Source organism: Hylobates moloch, unplaced genomic scaffold (genome assembly GCF_009828535.3).
Source record: "Hylobates moloch isolate HMO894 unplaced genomic scaffold, HMol_V3 SCAFFOLD_7, whole genome shotgun sequence".
Classification (NCBI taxonomy): domain Eukaryota; kingdom Metazoa; phylum Chordata; class Mammalia; order Primates; family Hylobatidae; genus Hylobates; species Hylobates moloch.
The window spans coordinates 88,786,545-88,809,257 of record NW_026652282.1 but is presented as its reverse complement, the minus strand read 5'-3'; the positions used below and the strand labels follow the sequence as shown (position 1 = coordinate 88,809,257).

Genomic DNA, 22,713 nt, shown 5'->3' with positions numbered 1-22,713 from the left:
TATATAAATTGTGCTGGCTCGGTTCTCCGTTTTCTATGGAATTAGTTTAAAACAAATTGAACCAGATTACAATTAGACTTATACCAATTTCAGTGGTATTAAGAAATGAATAAAAGTAAAAATAAACCATTCTATATTTAAATGAAGATAAGTTAAAAATAAACATTTTTTACATTAATTTGGAAATATTCAAAATAGTTTTCTTCCATCACAGTCATTTTTGTGGGTCAGCTATTTTTATGGAAGATATAGAAGAAAATCGAACTTACTTGCAGGTTAAGATGCGTACCAAATCATTTGGTTTATACAATTCAATGCACACAGCACAACTATCTCCATCAGGGCCAATTTCCTACAAGCAAGTAGTTATTGTTACTCTGACAGACAAGAAAAAATACATTAAACTACAGAACAAGATCAGAACATACATGTACTTAACCAGCCTAAATTCCTATAAAAGGAGGAGCATTATATCACTGAATGTTTATGTAACTGTAAATTTCCCAAAGGTGATTTAAAAGTATCCAGACTTTAAAAAGGTAAAAGAATAAAGTGAAAGAAAAGCGGAACAGAACAAAGAGAAACATGTAGCACTGATTTATTTTTCCTGATTTTAGAATTCATAAAATACCATTTGTATAAGTTCTATAACTTTTCTCATTTTAAAAAAAAGTAAGGTATAATTCACATACAGTAAAATTCACCCTTTTAGTGTACAGTTCTGCACGTTTTGAGAAATATATCATCACTTAATCCTTATCACAATCAAGATATAGAATAGTGCTATTACTCCCAACAAACTCCTCCAAACTCTTTGTAGTTAACCTTTCCTCTCATCCCCACCTCCTGGCAACCACTGATCTGTTTTTATAGTTTTGGCTTTCCAAGAATGTCATATAAATGGAATCATGCATTATCTAGCTTTTGAGTCTGGCTTTTTAAACTTAGTATAATGCATTTGAGATTCATCCATACTGCGGTATGTATCAGTGTGTTTCCCATCACACTTTTATTGCTAAATAGTATTCCATGATATGTATGTATCACAGTTTATCCATTCACCAGTTGAATAATATTTGGCTTTTTTCCAGTATTTGACAATTATGAATAAAGCTGCTATGAACAGTTGTGTTTTTATATGAACATAGATTTTTTCTCCCTTTAGGGTAAATATCTAATAGTGAGATTGCTAGGTGCTATGGTAAGTGTATTTTTAACTTCATAAGGAACTGCTAAACATTTTCAAATTGGCTATACATTTCAAATGCATACAACTGAAAAATGTATTTTCAGTTGTATGCATTTTAGCCATTCTAATGAATGTGTAATTGTATTTCATTGTGGCTTTAATTTGTATTTCTTTAATTATTAATGATGTTGAATATCTTTTATGTGCTTATTTGCCATTCTTTTTTTTTTTTTTTTTTTGGGGACTTGTCTGTTTTGCTTGCCAGTTTTCTATTAGGTTGTTTGTATTCTTACTGTTAAGTTTTAAGAGTTCTTTATATTCTGGGTACAGCCCTTTAACAGACATATAATTTGCAAATATTTTCTCCCAGTCTGTACCTTATCTTTTCCTTCTTTTAACAGTGCCTTTCAAAGAACAGAAATTCTTAATTTTGACAAGGCCAAATGTATCTTTTTCTTCTTTTTTGGACTCGTTTTTGGAGTTATAGCTAAGAAATATTTGTCACCCAAGTCATGAAAATATTTTTCTTTAAAGTTTTCTTCTAAAAATTTAATAGTTCTAGGTTTTATGTTAAGGTCTATGATCTATTGAAATAATGTTTACATAGGGTAAGAAGAATGGATTTAAGTTCTTTTTTGTCTGTTTGCTTGTTTTTTGCTTAAGGATATCCAATCACTGCACATGGATAGCCAACAACAGGCTATCCTCCTGAAAAGGCTATCCTTTCTTCATCGAATTGCTTTTGCACTTTTATGGAAAATCTATCGACCATATATGTATGGGTTTATTTCTGTACTCTCTCTTCTGTTTCATTGATCTATAAATCTACCCTTTTTCCAATACGACACTATCTTGACTGCTGTGACTTTAAATTAATTCTGCAAATCAGGTAGCATGAATCATCCAAAGTTGTTCTTTATCAAAATTGTTTTGTTTATTCTAGTTCTTTTGCATTTTCATCTAAGCTTAGAATCAGCCTGTCAATTTCTATAAAGGATTTACACTAGGATTTTTATTGAAACTGCATCAAATCCATAAATTAGTTTGGTGGGGAACCGACATCTTAACAACAGCAAGTCTTCTGACCCATGAACATGGTATATGTTTCCATTTATTTAGATCTTCTTTGATTTCTCTCTTTCATTAGTGTTTTACAGTTTCATGGCTTTGGTAAGATATAAAATGGTGTATTATTTCTATAAGTTCTATAGCTATTTTTTGAAATACATGTTTTACGCATCAATGGTAGTTTTCAACTGTCCTAAATCTGAAAATGCATATTCAATGAAAGTAACACCAAAGCATTGTATTAGTTTCCTGTAGTTGCTGTAACAAATTATCATAATTCAGTGGCTTAAAACAACACAAGTTTATTCTCTTAGTGTTCTGGAAATCAGAAGTCTATAACCAAGGCATTGGCAATACTGTGCTCCTTCTGGAGGCACCAGGGGAGAATCCCTCTCCTTACCTTTCCCAGCTTCTAGAGGCTGTCTGCATCCCTTAGCTCCTAGCCTCTTCCTTGTATCACCCCAACCTCTTGCTTCCATTGTCACATCCCTTACTGTATTGTGGTCAAATCTCCCTCTCTCTCCCTCTTATAAGGACACCGCAATTATATTTTGAATCTACCTGGATAAAACAGGATAATCTCCCCATCTCATGACCCTTAACTTAATCATATCTGCAAAGTCCGTTTTGCCATATAAGGTAATATTCACAGGTTCAAGGGAATAGATATCTTAGATATCTTTGGGAGGCCATTATTCAGCCAACCTCTAGAATAAAATACATATAAAAAGTCAATAAGGTTCATAAATGCCAATAAAAGCATACTTAGGAAGAACATTTAGCCTGAACAATGGCTTGGTAGCACTGCTTTAAAACAAATAGCATTTAAAAGTCATGAATGTACCTTGTCTCCTTGTTTCAGTGTGCGTAGTTGAAGCCTTCCAATAGCTTTTTTAGCATCTGCCTTTAATTGCCTCTTTAAAAAAAAAAACAGCAGGTATCAGAAAAAACTATTTTTTAAAAGAAGTATGATGAAAATGATAGAGAGGATCAATAAATATTTATCAGGTAAAAGTCAATGTACAAATGAATTTTAAAAGATAAAACTTAATTAGCCATAATAAATGTCCCATTTACCTGATATAAGGCAGGATTTTCCAAGTTACTGAGACTTTTCACTTATGTTTCCCTACTTTCTTAAACAATACTGTTGGGACCATCATGGTAAAAATACATTTCCTCCCACCCCTAATGGATTCAAATACTATGAATTTTCAAAGCAATCTTCCTATTTGCAAGCTCAGAGGACATTAACATGCATTTTTTTCCAATTTCCTTTTTGAATCATGTCTTGTTTGGTGGAAAGTGCATAGGATTTGGATTCCAATGGTTCGAAATCTGACTTTGTCACTTACTTAATGGATAACCCTGCATGAGTCATTTAATTCTTTGAGCTTGTTTACTTATCTATAAAATGAGGGAAGTACCAATCTTTACACTGTTTGGTATTAAGAAAAATATTGGTGCTTATAACCACGACTGCTTAATGGAGAAGACTGATTCTGAGAGTGGTCGCCTTTTATTGTTTCACTGAGCATATATCTAGATGTGTCTGGATATGCAAAAGTAAGCCACAGGCTCATTTATGGAATAAGAACTAAAACATTATGCATAATTGAGTCAGAAGTGAAGTTGGGGTGTGGGAAGAATCTACCAGGTGAGGGAAAGACTATAAAGAGAGTCTACATAGTTCAATAACACATTGTCCCTCTATGTATGGTGAACCAGCCAGAGGAAAAAATCCCAGGTGATATTTGTTAAGATATTTGTCAATTTGAAGTTACTGGTGATGCTGCAAATACTTCATTCCCCTTCACTAAAGTGTACTACACACACGAATGCCTCAAGTGAATATAATATACATATGAATTGAAGTAGAGGCTAAGTATGACACTTGGTAGATGCTGTGTTGAAATGGTGAATATTTGTCCTCTCCAAATCCCATTGAAGTGCGACCCCCAATGTTGGAGGTGGGGCGTGGTGGGAGGTATTTGGGTCATGGAGGAGGATCCCTCATGAAGGGCTTAGTGCCGTCCTTATGGTAATGAGTGAGTTCTCAGTTCACGCTGGTTGTTTAAAAGAGCCTGGCACCTACTCCCTCTCTCTCGCTCCCTCTTACCCTGTGACACGCGTGCTCCCCCTTTCCTTTCTGCCATGATAGGTAGCTTCCTGAAGCTTTCACCAGAAGCAGAGGTTGGCACCAAGCTTCTTGTATAGCCTGCAGAACCATGAGGCAAATCAACCTCTTTTCTTTATAAATTACCCAGCCTCAGGTATTCCTTTACAGCAACACAAACCCAACTACTACATGTGTGGAATATAATGGTAGCATGTGCAGCATGGCAAGATAAGTGATCTTTCTATTTTGAACTGTAAAATGAACAAACTTAGAAATTCGGCAAAAAGTAGGCCCCCAGAACTAGAGATCATTGTGAGAATGTAAGCAGCTTCCTTCCTATATATACCCCCATCACCAGCTGACATTTATGTCACATGAAAATTAGAGATAATATAAGTATTTAGTATAATGTCTGGCATATAGCAGATACTCAATAAAATGTTTATTACATAAAATGTAAACTACCATTCATCAATAAGCATAACAGGTACTTGCCAATATATATTTGCTACAAATGCTACAAATAATTGTAGCAAATGTATTTTTGAAGGTAAGAATCTATAAGCGTCAGTATGTGAGGAATCTCCTTGATGCCCAAACCTGTCTCCTATATAAGATATCATTTTGTGGAAGATATTTAGCTTAAGGCCAAGGATAATATTAGCCAAAGTATTTATTTGCTGTCACAGGAAAAGCAGAAACCTCTCAGATTATTACCTGACCAGCAAATAATCCTAACAGAAACAGTGAATAGGAAGGCCTAGATCCTAAGAAGGAAAAGAGGTGACAATCAAGGCACTTTCACTCCCATTTTGGGGCGTAATTGTGAACTAAAAAAATTCTATGATGGGACTTAATTTCAGCACAAATATCTTCCCTTCTATTTTGTTACTTGTAAGATAATAATAGAGTGACAGTGAACAAAGGTACACCTAGGATCTTTAGATTACTGAGCCCGACATCTAATCAGACAGAGAAGAAAACTGATGCTCAAAGAGGAAGAATGTCTTGCTCGAAATATCAGAGCTAGTGTCAGCCCCACTGAAGTCCAGAGTTATATCAAAGTAGCTATCTGTTTTGACTGTAGCATGGAGTAGGAAGCTACTCCTACCATTTCCTTACAATATACAGTTGTTATACAGTTTAAAATATATTTTTTATATCTATTACCTCATTTAATCCTCACAACAACCCCAGAAGAAGGTAATATCCTCATTTTAGAGATGCTCAAGTGGAGGGTTTTAAAAGTAAAATAACTTATTCAAAAGGGAATGCAGCATCTAAATAATAAAGCTGGTACTGGAACTCTGCTCTTCATATTCCAAAAGTCCATTACAATATAACCATCCATAACTCAGCTGTCTTTTGATGTTTTTCTAGCTCCTGGATTCTAGAGTCTGTCAAACTGTGGCAATCCTTCCACCTGTATGCCTACAGGGTCCTGGCCCTGGCCCACACACCTGCATTTCACTACTTTCTTTCCACATAGATCATGAGTCAGTTGGACATCGAGATGAGAAAAATGCAAATGAGAAAAAAATAGAGCCAGTAAGAAGAAAGGGGAAAAAATGTAATGTAGTTGACAATGTCTTTCACAATCACTTTGCTCTTTGTCCTTAAAGCAATTCTAATTTAGGTTTAGGCAACAAGCTGTATCACACAATTGGGGAAAGCTCTCATAAGGAAGTGATACCTCTCCTAGGGTATTTACTTGATTCAGTCTATACAGTCTGAGTTCTCATTGCAAAATATTTGATTCAATACAATATACATGTCTGAATCTCCAGTGCTAGTGTTTATCAATTTATTAGGCATTAATGCCAAATATATAACTTTCTTAATTATAGCCAAGACTATAATGCAAATTAATTTGAAGTGTGGGATCAAAGGGAAACTTTGTATGTAATGTCTGAGTCTATGCCCAGGAGAACAGTAGAACTTTCATTAAGGCTGATGCTAGAAAATGATGGTGGGGGAGAATACAAAAAATAAAAAAAACAGGGCCAAATCTAAAATGCCAGAAGACACTAGACAAGAGATTTGATTATAAAGGATCTCTAAAAGATTTGCAGCATAGCATAAACTAATGCTCAACAAAGCAGCCTTAGAATAAAAATGTGTTTAAAAGAAAATTTGAATATTTTCAGTAGCTCCTACTGGGCTTATATAAAGAAAAGCTATTTTCTTTAAATATGGATGCAAGACAAGTGATTTTAGTAAAAAGCACAAACTGTATTTTTAGAGCTTAAAGGAAAGTCACTCACAAAAAAACTGCCTCAAGATATTCAAGATAGTACTCAAGATATTTCACTGTGACACTGATAGCAAGAGTTCCAAGATGCAAGCCTCCCTCTTAAAAAAACTGAAATATGAGAACACCATTAGGGCCCAGTAGATTATATTCAACACGTGTTTGAACAACATTATGTTAACTTTTGAGTGCCCAAATACACCTCAACATTTAAAGACAATATGCCCCACGTGAACTGTAATTTGTACCTTACTCCTTAAAAAATATGAGATACTTTTCCAATGCCTTGCTACCAGATCAGAGTTTCCTTAGTCTATGAGTTCCAGTAACACATTGTTTCTACCTCTTATCTTGTTCAGTAATTGTATTATTAATGTGCCTTTCTGTCTTGAGTAGCTGGAGGACTGGGCCTTAGTCACTTAGAAAAAAATTCCCCAGTGGCTAGAGTTTGCTCCAGAATTATTTTCTGAATTTAGAAAATAAAACAGACTTTCTTGATTTTCTCATCCAAGACACTTCTCATTTCAATTATTAAAAGTCTCTACTCCATTAAGTTTGGGGAAAGAAAGGTTTACACATTAATTGAGACTTTACCATGTGTCAGGTTGTAAGCTTTTTACATGTGTCATCTTGTTTAATCATTAAAAACATTGTGAAATAGCTATTTTAATATCCAAGTTTTATACAAGAAAAGTAAGGTTCAGAAGTTTGACTAAAGTCCAGACAGCTGGTTAGTTTCAGAGCTGTGATTCAATTCAAGCCCAGGTTCTATCTGGCTTTGAAGCCCATGATCTCTCCACTATTGTACACTGCCTCCATTGTGTAATGGCAAAGAAGCCTTTAAAAGGCTTCACATTCCTTGTGAAGAAGACAAACGAAGGAAATTTAAAAACACCTTCAAAGCCAGCAATTATCCAATCTTAAAATTCTTCCCAAACTGGCTATTTACTGTGATTTGGGGAATTTTAAAAAGCAAGTACATTATGTCAAACGCCTTTTGCCTTTCCCCTCTTCCTCTCTAATCCTAAGAGATACCTGGTCTAGGAATATTTGGCAATAGAACTGAAGACTGATTCAAAGAAGCTGGTTGTTGGCCAATTTTCTTAACAGAAGCTTAATGTGACTATTCTGACTAATCAAAAGCTGCATTCACTCTAGTTAGCGAAGAATCTCCACTATATGGTTTTTTTTTAAATTCTGAATGAGAATATATTGGGGTTGATGATAAAATGTCAAACCAATGATCATTCTTTATTACAATGTTCAATTTTGAAATTATGGTGAATGCAAAGATATTCTACCTAGTTCATTGGTGTATTTGTATCCAATTAGGTAAAATATATGTTTCAGTCTGGTGATTTGTCAGCCTGATTTTTGGTCCCAGGGCGTTCAGCTTTTAGCTTAACTGAAACTCACATGAATATATTAAGTATGTAGTCAAACCTAATTACTTGATGGAGGACAGGGTGTGCAAAAAGCAAGAAAGGAGAGAGATATAAGCAAACTAGATTTTTATGTACTTAAGTCACCATATTTTAAAAATAAATATTTTCCTAAAAATTTGGCTAAGAGTTTTAACACAAGACATTTAAAATCAAGAATTATAGTAAGAGGATTCTTTTCCTCAGACATATTCCTAGGACAAAATGAAAGTCTGAGCCATGTAGCTGTTTAGGTATCTGAAAACTGAAAGAAATCCATTTTATTCAATAAAAACCTATCCATAATATTTGAGTGAAAATATTCCTACAGGTAAGAGGAGGTGCAGGCTATAAAACAGCTTTCCATAAATCTATGGAATTACAGATGAGGGGATAAATAAGAGTGCAGACCACTCCCATGAAGAACATAACTGTGAGCAGTGTAAGGAAATACACTATAAGGAAGAACCGTGAAGTAAGGGTGAATTTGACTCAGTAGATAGGTTATAGCTCAGATTATAGCATTTTTTCAAAGAAATTTGATTAACACCCTTTAGAATTTGTGGTATAACTGCAAGTTTGTATCCTTTGACCAACATCTCCCCATTTCCCCAACACCCTGGAAACCACTTCTCTGTTCTCTGTATCTATGAGTTCAAATTTTTTAGATGAATAAATCCTGAGGATCTGATATATAGCATGGTTTACTTGAAATCTGCTAAGAAAGTAGATCTTAAATATCCTCAACACACACACACACACACACACACACACACACACACACACACACACAGACACGTAACTATGTATAGGGATAGATGTGTTAATTTATGTTAATCATTTTACAATTTATATGTATATCAAATCATAAATGTTGTACACCTTGAATATATACAAATTTTATTTGTCAATCATACTTCAATAAAGCTGGAAAAAGAATTAGTGATATAAATTTAAAATTAGAGTAAGTGAATATACAAAAATTCTGAGACCCATTATAAGAGCTTTCTTTTGTTCAGTGAGAAAGTCAGAAGAAAGATTGTAAAACTAAGTCCTATTTAGACAAGGACTTAATCTGCTCTTCTTATACAAGAGTCAAAATTCTCATGGTTTCTGTAAACGATCCTGAACTACTCTCAAATGTAGGCAGAAATAGATACATATATGTGAACACACCAACTGCAAACGTATATATGTTAATAGTGGTACAGTGTGCAGGTAATTAATGAATCTTCCAGGTAATTTTGTGTACTAGTGGAGTAGAAAAAAACCTAATGTAACCAGAAATAGTTTAGATAATTTTTAGTAATGCTTTAAGTTGAAGGACAGATTTTAAGATATTAATGTAGCCTAGTCCTTCCTCATCTGAGAGCACGCAGGAGTGCTCTTTCTCTCTGGCAGCAAACTACAGAAATGTGTGGCATATCTCTGCCCAGGGAACCAATTTAAGTGTTGGGGTCGAAGACTCAGATGAAGGGACTACTTACTAGGTGCATCCTGCTAGCAACTGGCCATGTTGCCAGAAGCTGAGGACCCCAACAAAGAAACTAGGATATCATCAATCTTGATTGTTGTGAAAGGCAACTCTGACAGGCTGGTACAACATGGTCCATTGTTCCAGGTGTATATAACAAAATGATCAATCACTAACATAAAGACCACTTTGAGAGTCACATTCCCAGGGTTGGCCAGGGGCCAATCATGGTTCCCTTGGGGACATGGAAGGAGTAAGCAACTACATCTGTTGTGTTACCTTTTCCCTCACAATCCATCCTGTTGGTCAAAGCCTTTTTATAATAAAACTTTCAGTACAGTAACTGTTTGTACAGTATTTATATATTATCACTTCAGTTAGTACAGTAGTCAGTATAGTTACTATACAGTAACTATACAGTTAGCATAATATTTATAAACAGTGTACTACATACAGTATACAGTTGACCCTTGAACAACATGGCAGTTATGGGCACTGACACTCACACAGCCAAGACTCCACATACAGCTTTTGACACCCCCAAAACTTAACTACTAATAGTCTACTGTTGACTGGAAGCCTTACTGATAACATAAACAGTTAATAAATATGTATGTTATATAAATTATATACTGTGTTTATACAATAAAGTAAATTAGAGAAAAGAAAATGTTATTAAGAAAATCATAAGGAAGAAAAGAATATATATTTAAAGACAGGGTCTCACTGTCACCCAGGCTGGAGAGCAGTGGCATGATCTCGGCTCACTGCAACCTCTGCCTCCCAGGCTCAAGTGATTCTCCCACCTCAGCCTCCCAAGTAGCTGGGACTACAGGCACACGCCACCATGCCTGGCTAATTTTTCTATTATTTGTAGGGACAGGGTTTTGCCATGTTGCACAGGTTGGTCTCGAACTCCTGGGCTCAAGCAATCCACCCGCCTCGGCCTCCCAAAATGCTGGTACGACAGGCCTGAGAGAAAATAAATTTTATCTTAATTAAGAGGCTGTGGATTATCATGAAGGCCTCCATCCTTCTTTCTTCACATTCACTAGGCTGGGGAGGAGGAAAAGGATATATTGGCCTTGCTGCCTCAGGTGTGGCAGAAGTGGAAGAATATCCGTGTATAAGTGGATTCATGTGGTTGAAACCCAAGTTGTTTAGGGGTCAACTGTATATACTGTTCAGTTAGCACAGTATTTATATATAAGGTGCCATAAGAGCAACATAAGTCTATCTAATACTTGCAGAAGCCAACAAGGAGTGGAAACAGGTTCAAAGGAACAATTCATCCAGTTTATAAGACCATCACAAACATCTTTACATTATTATACCAATTTAATTATCCATTTATTCCCTTGATCTATGGCCACTTGAACTTTGTGATAAACTTGCACAGAGCTATTTAATATAGTAATGAACTAAATCATTCTAATTCTTCTTCATGCCAGTCACTCTCCCTTGGTATCACACTGTGAGGAGTTTTTAGTTCAATGTCTCAAATACATTTGATTACCATATGATTTATTTATATAAGACAGTTGAATTTTACTAACAATACCAGTATTACACCACATCAGAGTATGGCTATGATACAGTTTGGTTTGGTTACGAAAAAATCTGGAAATGTCACAGAAATATTTATTAAACCTTCCTAGAAGAATTAGCCTTTGCCCATAGGCCAGATATGATGAGGAACAAATGCTGTCACCAGTGGCAATCATTCTGTCATTTCCCATGTTAGCTGGGGACAAAGCCAATCATTTGTCTCAACTTAGATTATTGTAAAGTTATAGGTTCCTGTTAACTTTGTACAGCAAGGCCATTTCCCTCCCATGGGAGTACATGGGTATCATTCAGTATTAGTTCTATTCCTACTAGCCTTATTTTGGCCCATCCTTTGGTCAAGATCAGTCAGAGATCAGCAGTGCAAATTGCAATTTTACAAAAAAAAATTCCATAAATTTGGGGATCTGCAAGTGTCTCAAAGATTCTCTGCCTGAGCTTCTACAGCTAAAAATGGAAGGTCATTACCCCCATGGCTACTTGGGGATCACTTTTAAGTAAAATAGTTAATAGATTCTGTTGTGGTAGAGTATATTCTCTTTCCCAATATTGATTCCTAGCATTCTCTAGCATTATGTGTTGGGTCTGTGTAATGAGTTTATCAAAGCTTTATGACCTTTCCAAGTGGATTCCCATTCTTTTCCCTCCTCTTGGAAGATGATTTCCTTCTAATCTATTTTAGTTAGTAAATCCTTTTCTTCTGAAAGTCACTCTTCATTAAAAGTAAATTCAGCTTTTCACATTATATCTAGGCCAGCTCCTATTTCACCTACAGCCCTCTTTTGTTTCACTGGTCAATGTTTAATCCAACACATGCGTTGTGGCTATTGAGTATTAACTGCTTGAATACAGTTAGGTACATTTACTGTACCCAAAAATGTTTGGTGTATAGTGGTCACTCCTAAATGTAGTTTAATTTGTGTATGCCATAAGGTTTCCCATAATCTTTCTTGTCTCAAGTTAGGGTTGTTCCCGGAAGGGACATGAAACTAACTTATAAGGCCTAATATGTTATTTTCATGTATAATCCATTGATACTTTTTTGTTCTGTTTAAAAGCTTTGTATCTACAAAACAGGGATGATATGTGTTCTTACACATCACACTACAACATATGAGGCTATTCTGTCTGGGGGCTCATCTGAGCATTCAGTCATCAGAATTTATGGTTACAGTTATCAGTTTCCTGACATTATATATCATGTATCATAACCTTCAGAAGGAAGAAATTCTTAAATATATTAAATTTTCCTAACATTCTAATGAAGCCAAATTTCCATAACTCAGCTTCATCACCATTTCTACCAGTAAAATGGAGATAATATAGTTAAATGTTTAGTGATAATTATAATCAGCATATGCATTAAGCTCTACCTTTTAAAAATTAATACTAAGTCATGAAAATTAAATATATAAATGACATTCTAGCACTCTCAAATATTTACAAGCAAAAAGGATTATCAGCCATATATTTAATCTTTTAGTCCCCAAAGGATAAACAGATATAGTCCATTAGGTAATTTTTAAAAGCCCCTTCAAAAGCCTTCTCCAAATAGATGAGAAGTTTTAATGCTATTCTTGACCATTTCTACAGAGGTTACTTTTCATAAGATGTATTATAAACTATGAAAATCAAATGCGTAGACCAGAGCTAAATGTCCAATGAAGCTCTGTAACACCAGACAAAGTTCCTTATAAACCTTGTTATTTTCTGATAGGGTTTAATGCCATGTCAATAAATTTATTATAGCACTGAGAATACTGAAACACATACCCCACCATGAACATATGCAAACCAAACACTCTTGTCATTGTAACTATAACCTTTGAATAGTTAGTCACACTGGACACCAATTTCCTTCCAGCCTCGCAGATAAAAAACAGCACAATATACAAATGTCAAATATTAACACAGTGTGAAACTACTGAGTGGCCTGGTACAGGAATTTTAAACATCTTTTTGACCGCAGCTAGTATCAGGCTGAACCTGCCACCAATGTGATAAGCTGCTTCTCTACGGAGAAGGATAGAAGCCAATTAACTTTAAACACTGAGATAACCATCACTTATTACCACATGCTGGTATCTAATCTTTATGAAGTTTTATAAAAAAATTTCAATTTCTCATCTATTCCTAAATTAAATTAACTTTCTTGCTATATAAAAATCCTCACTGCTCCTTCCGCCCCCTAAATAAATTGAGTTCCTTTTCATTTATTGGAGGAAGAGTACATGAAGTGACCAGAAATCAATTGCCTTTAGAGAAACTTCTCAGTACATATAAAAATGTATTTTCATCTGAAAGCATTAAATCCCTACTGAGCTTTCTAAAGAAGTGGCACACCATTCTGCTGTTATACTGAGAATACCTGAAGGGAGGAGGAGGTAAGAAATCATGGTGGCTTTGACTGGGGCAGAAGCAATGGAGGTAATAAGAAATAATCAAATTCTGGATATATAATGAAGGTAGAAATAACAGGATTTGCTGATAGAGTTTACATGGGAGGTGAGAGAAAAAAAGGAATAAAGAACAACTTCAAGGTTTTTGGCCTGGGGCCAAGAGAAAATCTTTTGAAAATGGGAGCAATAATACTATGTTTGCATGTTGGTGGAAAAGATCCAGAGGAGAGGGAGAAATTGTTAAAGTAGGAGAGTGAGAGAGGACAATTTCTGGAGTGATGTCCTTGAGTATACAAAAGACAAAAATAATCTTATACCTGAGTGAAAGAGTTAGCTTTTGCAAAGGAACAGTTCATCCGTAAAAACAGAAGACAAAGCAGGGGAATAGGATAGACGCAGATGAAGATAGATGAGAAGATGTGGAAGTATTATTGATTGCTTCAATTTTCTCAGTAAAATAAAATACAAATTGAGAGTAAAGTTGGAGGAGGTGTTGGAGAAAGGGAAAGGAACACATATGGTTAGCCAACAGTAGGAGACTAAATGGCCAAGAAAACAGTGTGATTCCTTGGTAGCATTAAGGGCCCACTCTCATTTTACAGTCACAAATTTAAAGTGAGATCAGTCAGTACAGCTGTAAATGCCTTTCTGATACTTCAGTTGTGCAAGGTGCAGACATAGAGTAGGTGGGAAGTAGATTTAACCAGGGTTGGATTTGTTTTTCCAGCAACTATAACAAAGAGAAAGAAGGGCCAAGGGAACTGAAGATGTAAGCATGGGAGTGACCATGGAATTTAAGCTGGGTAAGGAGAAATGTGAGCATATCAGGGGGCTGAGGGGGACAATTTAATGGTAGTAGGATCAATGCCATACAACCATAGGTATTTTACTATTCAATAATGCTTTGGTATTTTTGCTCTGTTGTTTCTATACCTTGTACCTTTTTATACACTGTTATAATATGATAGAAACTATTAATATTTGACTCCACTTGAAGCCTAACAATATATCATGCACAATTAGATCTTCTAACCTGCCTTCTCAGCCTAGTCCCTCTTTTCAGCCCTGTCCCCACATGCAAATACAGACATACACATAAAATAATAGTGGTTACCTTTGGGCGATGACTATAGTTATATTGCTATATCAGGTTTTAGGTGAGTTTTTTTCCTGTGTACTTTCTAATTTCTAAGTTTTCTATATTGAGTATGAAATGTTCTTGTAATTTAGAAAAAAATGTTTATTTAAAAGAACATATGTATTTACACCCATATATAATTAAATGCTAGATGTGTTCTCTAATGAGGTGTTAGAAGATTTAATACCTCATTAGAGATTAAGTTCTTCGACAAATGTAGAAAATAAAACCTTTGAGAAGAGCTGACATACTTTTAAAAACTACCAGATTTTGTAAAACATATGGGGAGATCATTGTCTAGCAAGTAAAATGTATTAAAATGCAGGACCCTGAAACTACAATTAGAACAGTAAATTTTTTTTAATATTGGAAGAAAGGACCATTACAAACCTGCTTCCTGCTTTGAGCTCTTGCATTCCGTAGCCTTCGAGCAGAATAAAAGATAAAATAGCCCACAGTTGCTGCCGTAATAATAAAAAAGGACACAGAAACGAAAAAAATTGAATAGTGATTCACCCAAGGGCCATGTTTTTTCCCTACTTCTATGACCATTGTCACTTGTATGCCTCTTTGAATAGATTGTAGAATTTTTGTGCCTTTCAGATTGCCGATCATGATTGCAACAATGTCTCCTGCACCTGTAAAATAAAACAAATTCAGTTTTAGTTTGGTGAAACATTCTTAGTATAATAACCCAATTGCTAAAATGATTTTAAATGGGTCTCAATGAGACAAAGGAAGGATACTCATTCATTCAATTAACATTTTTGAGCATCTACTATCTATATGAAAGTTGTAGGCTATATAAACACGCATGAGATTTGGTTACCGATTTTAGGGAACTCATAACTTAGGAAGCTATTATATACAACAAACACCTCCCCCTCCTCAGATTAACTATCTATAATTCAACAGTATTGCCTTTGAGACCCAATTTGCATCTTATATGAAGGCTTGCTTAAAGACAAATTGTCCCCCAAATTGTAGAAAACAGGGCTTCTATTATAAGGAATCTAAGATTTGGGGAATACAGAAATATTTCCCAATTTATAAGATGATAAATTATCTCAAGAGCTCACTACTAGCATGTTTAAGGATTTACATATTGGGATAGTAATTTGAGCCAAACAATGTTTACAAACCCAAATGTACAAACTATACATATGTCCATGATGTACCATTTTTCTGTATCCTCAAAAGCAATATAAAACTTGTTCAAGGTGTTCTAAGGTTTTACATGGACATGATCAGGTTAGCAATGAAGATAACATATAGAAATGCACATTTCTATTCACTACCTATTAAAGACAAGCCTAAAATAAGTCTAATCTTATTACTAAAGGTCTAATTATCTATAATACTTACCTCTCTACCACCAATTATATAAGTTTTGTGGAAAAAAATAAAGTACAAACGTTATCTTTCCCAATGTTGTAAGAATGTCAGATTGCTCATGCCATTCCAATGCTTATCAAGGTTTATATTCCCTGTAGTTTATATGACCTGAGACCAATAATCTTAAGCAAAAGAAGAGCACTTATTGAATGTTAAGGTATAACCAACCAGAGAAACCTCCCACTGATATTAAGTTAAGGTGCTAATCTGGGTTAATGATCCAACTCCAATCTGGAATAAACACAAATACACACATACAACTCTAAAAGGACTTTTAGAGGAGGTTCCAAGATGGCGGAATAGGAACAGCTCCAGTCTGCAGCTCCCAGTGTGTGCAATGCAGAAGACGGGTGATTTCTGCATTTCCAACTGAGGTACTGGGTTCATCTCACTGGGGCTTGCCAGACAAGTGGGTGCAGCCCACTGAGCAGGGCAGGGCATCGCCTCACCCAGGAAGTGCAAGGGGTCAGGGAATTCCCTTTCCTAGCAAAGGGAAGCCATGACAGACGGTACCTGGAATATTGGGACACTCCCACCCTAATACTGTGCTTTTCCAATGGCCTTAGCAAATGGCACACCAGGAGATTATAACCCACGCCTGGCTCAGAGGGTCCCAGGCCCATGGAGCCTCGCTCACTGCTAACACAGCAGTCTGAGATCGAACTGCAAGGCGGCAGTGGGGCTGGGGGAGGGGCGTACGCCATTGCTGAGGCTTGAGTAGGTAAACAAAGCGGCATGGAAACTCAAACTGGCAGGAGCCCACTGCAGCTCAAGGAGGCCTGCCTGACTCTGTAGACTCCACCTCTGGGGGCAGGGCATAGCTGAACAAAAGGCAGCAGAAACTTCTCCAGACTTAAACATCCCTGTCTGACAGCTTTGAAGAGAGTAGTGGTTCTCCCAGCACAGAGTTTGAGATCTGAGAACCGACAGACTGCCTCCTCAAGTGGGTCCCTCACCCCTGAGTAGCCTAACTGGGAGACACTTCCCAGTAGGGGCCAACTGACACCTCATACAGCGGGGTGCCCCTCTGAGACGAAGCTTCCAGAGGAAGGATCAGGCAGTCACATCTGCCGTTCTACAATATTTGCTGTTCTGCAGCCTCCGCTGGTGATACCCAGGGAAACAGGGTCTGGAGTGGACCTCCAGCAAACTCCAACAGACCTACAGCTGAGAGTCCTGACTGTTAGAAGGAAAACTAACAAACATAAAGGACATCCACACCAAAACCCCATCTGTACATCACCATCATCAAAGACCAAAGGTAGATAAAACCACAAAAATGGGGAGAAACCGGAGCAGAAAAGCTGAAAATTCTAAAAATCAGAGCCCCTCTTCTCCTCCAAAGGAACGCAGCTCCTCGCCAGCAACAGAACAAAGCTGGATGGAAAATGACTTTGACGAGTTGAGAGAAGAAGGCTTCAGATGATCAGTAATAACAAACTTCTCTGAGCTAAAGGAGGATGTTTGAACCCATTGCAAAGAAGCTAAAAACCTGAAAAAAAGATTAGATGAATGGCTAACTAGAATAAACAGTGTAGAGAAGTCCTTAAATGACCTGATGGAGCTGAAAACCATGGCATGAGAACTACGTGGCACATGCACAAGCTTCAGTAGCCGATTTTATCAAGTGGAAGAAAGGGTATCAGTGATGGAAGATCAAATGAATGAAATGAAGCAAGAAGAGAAGTTTAGAGAAAAAAAGAGTAAAAAGAAATGAACAAAGCCTCCAAGAAATATGGGACTATGTGAAAAGACCAAATCTACGTCTGATTGGTGTACTTGAAAGTGACGGGGAGAATGGAACCACGTTGGAAAATACTCTTCAGGATATTATCCAGGAGAACTTCCCCAACCTAGCAAGGCAGGCCAACATTCAGATTCAGGAAATACAGCGAATGCCACAAAGATACTCCTTGAGAAGAGCAACTCCAAGACACATAATTGTCAGATTCACCAAAGTTGAAGGAAAAAATGTTAAGGGCAGCCAGAGAGAAAGGTCGGGTTACCCACAAAGGGAAGCCCATCAGACTAACAGCTGATCTCTCGGCAGAAACTCTACAAGCCAGAAGAGAGTTGGGGCCAATATTCAACATTTTTAAAGAATTTTCAACCCAGAAGTTCATATCCAGCCAAACTAAGCTTCATAAGTGAAGGAGAAATAAAATTCTTTACAGACAAACAAATGCTGAGAGATTTTGTCACCACCAGACCTGCCTCACAAGAGCTCCTGAAGGAAGCACTAAACATGGAAAGGAACAACTGGTACCAGCCCCTGCAAAAACATGCCACATTGTAAAGACCATTGAGGCTAGGAAGAAAATGCATCAACTAACGAGCAAAATAACCAGCTAACATCATAATGACAGGATCAAATTCACACATAACAATATTAACCTTAAATGTAAATGGGCTAAATGCTCCAATTAAAAGACACAGGCTGAAAAAAAAAGACACAGACTGGCAAATTGGATAAAGAATCAAGACCCATCAGTGTGCTGTATTCAGGAGACCCATCTCACATGCAGAGACACACTTAGGCTTAAAATAAAGGGATGGAGGAAGATCTACCAAGCAAATGGAAAAAAAAAAAAAAAAAAAAAAAAAAAGCAGGGGTAGAAATCCTAGTCTCTGATCAAACAGACTTTAAACCAACAAAGATCAAAAGAGACAAAGAAGGCCATTACATAATGGTAAAGGGATCAATTCAACAAGAAAAGCTGACTATCCTAAATATATATGCACCCAATATAGAAGCACCCAGATTTATAAAGCAAGTCCTTAGAGACCTACAAAGAGACTTAGACATGCACACAATAATAATGGGAGACTTTAACACCCCATTGTCAACATTAGACAGATCAAAGAGACAGTCAGTTAACAAGGATATCCAGGAATTGAACTCAGCTCTGCAACAAGCAGACCTAATAGACATCTACAGAACTCTCCACCCCAAATCAACAGAATATACATTCTTCTCAGCACCCCATCACACATATTCCAAAATTGACCACATACTTGGAAGTAAAGCACTCCTCAGCAAATGTAAAAGAACAGAAATTATAACAAACTGTCTCTCAGACCACAGTGCAATCAAACTAGAACTCAGGATTAAGAAACTCACTCAAAACCACACAAGTACATGGAAACTGAACAACCTACTCCTGAATGACTACTGGGTACATAACGAAATGAAGGCAGAAATAAAAATGTTCTTTGAAACCAATGAGAACAAAGACACAACATACCAGAATCTCTGGGACACATTTAAAGCGGGAAAGATCTAAAATTGACAGCCTAACATCACAATGAAAAGAACTAGAGAAGCAAGAGCAAACACATTCAAAAGCTGGCAGAAGGCAAGAAATAACTAAGATCAGAGCAGAAGAGAAGGAGATAGAGACACAAAAAACCCTTCAAAAAATCAATGAATCTAGGAGCTGGTTTTTTGAAATGATCAACAAAATTGATAGACCGCTAGCAAGACTAATAAAGAAGAAAAGAGAGAAGAATCAAATAGACGCAATAAAAAATGATAAAGGGGATATCACCACTGATCCCACAGAAATACAAACTACCATCAGAGAATACTGTAAACACCTCTATGCAAGTAAGCTAGAAAATCTAGAAGAAATGGATAAATTCCTGGACACATAAACCCTCCCAAGACTAAAGCAGGAAGAAGTTGAATCCCTGAATAGACCAATAACAGGTTCTGAAATTGAGGCAATAATTAATAGCCTACCAACCAAAAAAAGTCCAGGACCAGACGGATTCACAGCTGAATTCTACCAGAGGTACAAAGAGAAGCTGGTACCATTCCTTCTGAAACTATTCCAATCAACAGAAAAAGAGAAAATCCTCCCTAACCAATTTTATGAGGCCAGCATCATCCTGATACCAAAGCCTGGCAGAGACACAACAAAAAAAGAAAATTTTAGACCAATATCCCTGATGAACATTGATGCAAAAATCCTCAATAAGACACTGGCAAACCGAATCCAGTAGCACATCAAAAAGCTTATCCACCACAATCAATTTGGCGTCATCCCTGGGATGCAAGGCGGGTTCAACATATGCAAATCAATAAATGTAATCCATCATATAAACAGAATCAAAGATAAAAACCACATGATTATCTCAATAGATGCAGAAAAGGCCTTTAACAAAATTCAACAGCGCTTCATGCTAAAAACTCTCAATAAACTAGGTATTGATGGGACATATCTCAAAATAATAGGAGCTATTTATGACAAACCCACAGCCAATATCATACCGAATGGGCAAAAACTGGAAGCATTCCCTTTGAAAACTGGCACAAGATAGGGATGCCCTCTCTCACCGCTCATATTCAACATAGTGTTGGAAGTTCTGGCCAGGGCAATCAGGCAGGAGAAAGAAATAAAGAGTATTCAATTAGGAAAAGAGGAAGTCAAATTGTCCCTGTTTGCAGATGACATGATTGTATATTTAGAAAACTCCATCATCTCAGCCCAAAATCTCCTTAAGCTGATCATCAACTTCAGCAAAGTCTCAGGATACAAAATCAATGTACAAAAATCACAAGCATTCCTATACACCAATAACAGACAGACAGAAAGCCAAATCACGAGTGAACTCCCATTCACAATTGCTTCAAAGAGAATAAAATACCTAGGAATCTAACTTACAAAGGATGTGAAGGACCTCTTCAAGGAGAACTACAAACCACTGCTCAATGAAATAAAAGAGGACACAAACAAATGGAAGAACATTCCGTGTTCATGGATAGGAAGAATCAATATCGTGAAAATGGCCATTCTGCCCAAGGTAATTTATAGACTCAATGCCATCCCCATCAAGCTACCAATGACTTTCTTCACAGAATTGGAAAAAACTACTTTAAAGTTCACATGGAACCAAAAAAGAGCCCGCATTGCCAAGACAATCCTAAGCCAAAAGAACAAAGCTGGAGGCATCACGCTACCTGACTTCAAACTATACTACAAGGCTACAGTAACCAAAACAGCATGGTACTGGTACCAAAACAGAGATATAGATCAATGGAACAGAACAGAGCCCTCAGAAATAATGTCGCAAATCTACAACTATCTGATCTTTGACAAATGTGACAAAAACAAGCAATGGGGAAAGGATTCCCTATTTAATAAATGGTGCTGGGAAAACTGGCTAGCCATATATAGAAAGCTGAAACTGGATCCCTTCCTTACACCTTATACAAAAATTAATTCAAGATGGATTAAAGACTTAAATGTTAGACCTAAAACCATGAAAATCCTAGAAGAAAACCTAGGTATTACCATTCAGGACATAGGCATGGGCAAGGACTTCATGTCTAAAACACCAAAAGCAATGGCAACAAAAGCCAAAATTGATAATTGGGATCTAATTAAACTAAAGAGCTTCTGCACAGCAAAAGAAACTACCATCAGAGTGAACAGGCAACCTACAGAATGGGAGAAAATTTTTACAATTTACCCATCTGACAAAGGGCTAATATCCAGAATCTACAATGAACTTAAACAAATTTACAAGAAAAAATCAAACAACCCCATCAAAAAGTGGGAAAGGATATGAACAGACACTTCTCAAAAGAAGACATTTATGCAGCCAACAGACACATGAAAAAATGTTCATCATCACTGACCATCAGAGAAATGCAAATCAAAACCACAATGAGATACCATCTCACACCAGTTAGAATGGTGATCATTAAAAAGTTAGGAAACAACATGTGCTGGAGAGGATGTGGAGAAATAGGAATGCCTTTACACTGTTGGTGGGAGTGTAAACTAGTTCAACCATTGTGGAAGACAGTGTGGCGATTCCTCAAGGATCTAGAACTAGAAATACCATTTGACCCAGCCATCCCATTACTGAGCATATACCCAAAGATTATAAATCATGCTGCTATAAAGACACATGCTGACTTCCACAATGGTTGAACTAGTTTACAGTCCCACCAACAGTGTAAAAGTGTTCCTATTTCTCCACATCCTCTCCAGCACCTGTTGTTTCCTGATTTTTTAATGATGGCCATTCTAACTGGTGTGAGATTGTGGAAGTCAGTGTGGCGATTTCTCAGGGATCTAGAACTAGAAATACCATTTGACCCAGCCATCCCATTACTGGGTATATACCCAAAGGACTATAAATCATGCTGCTATAAAGACACATGCACACGTATGTTTATTGCGGCCATGTTCTCACTCATAGGTGGGAATTGAACAATGAGAACTCATGGACACAGGAAGGGGAACATCACATTCCGGTTCTGTTGTGGGGTGGGGGGTGGGGATATACCTAATGCTAAATGACGAGCTAATGGGTGCAGGAAATCAACATGGCACATGGATACATATGTAACAAACCTGCACATTGTGCACATGTATCCTAAAACCTAAAGTATAATAAAAAAAAAAAAAAAAAGACACATGCACACGTATGTTTATTGCAGCACTATTCACAATAGCATAGACTTGGAAGCAACCCAAATGTCCATCAATAATAGACTGGATTAAGAAAATTTGGCCCATATATACCATGGAATACTATGCAGCCATAAAAAAGGATGAGTTCATGTCCTTTGTAGGGACATGGATGAAGCTAGAAACCATCATTCTGAGCAAACTATCACCAGGACAGAAAGCCAAACACCGCATGTTCTCACTCATAGGTGGGAATTGAACAATGAGA

At 36.7% G+C, this 22,713-nt stretch overlaps 1 protein-coding gene across 2 annotated transcripts in view; it reads right to left on the bottom strand.

Annotated features, from left to right (window-relative positions):
- The window catches only part of RNF128 (ring finger protein 128), a 96,901-nt gene that overhangs the window by 8,467 nt on the left and 65,721 nt on the right, over positions 1-22,713 (bottom strand). For both annotated transcript variants that reach the window (XM_032757415.1, XM_032757414.2), the window contains exons 2-4: positions 15,016-15,263; positions 3,102-3,173; positions 270-352 (exon numbers count right to left, since the gene is read on the bottom strand). In XM_032757415.1, the coding sequence (XP_032613306.1) occupies positions 270-352; positions 3,102-3,173; positions 15,016-15,263 (403 nt within the window). The remainder of the gene's footprint in view (positions 1-269; positions 353-3,101; positions 3,174-15,015; positions 15,264-22,713) is intronic.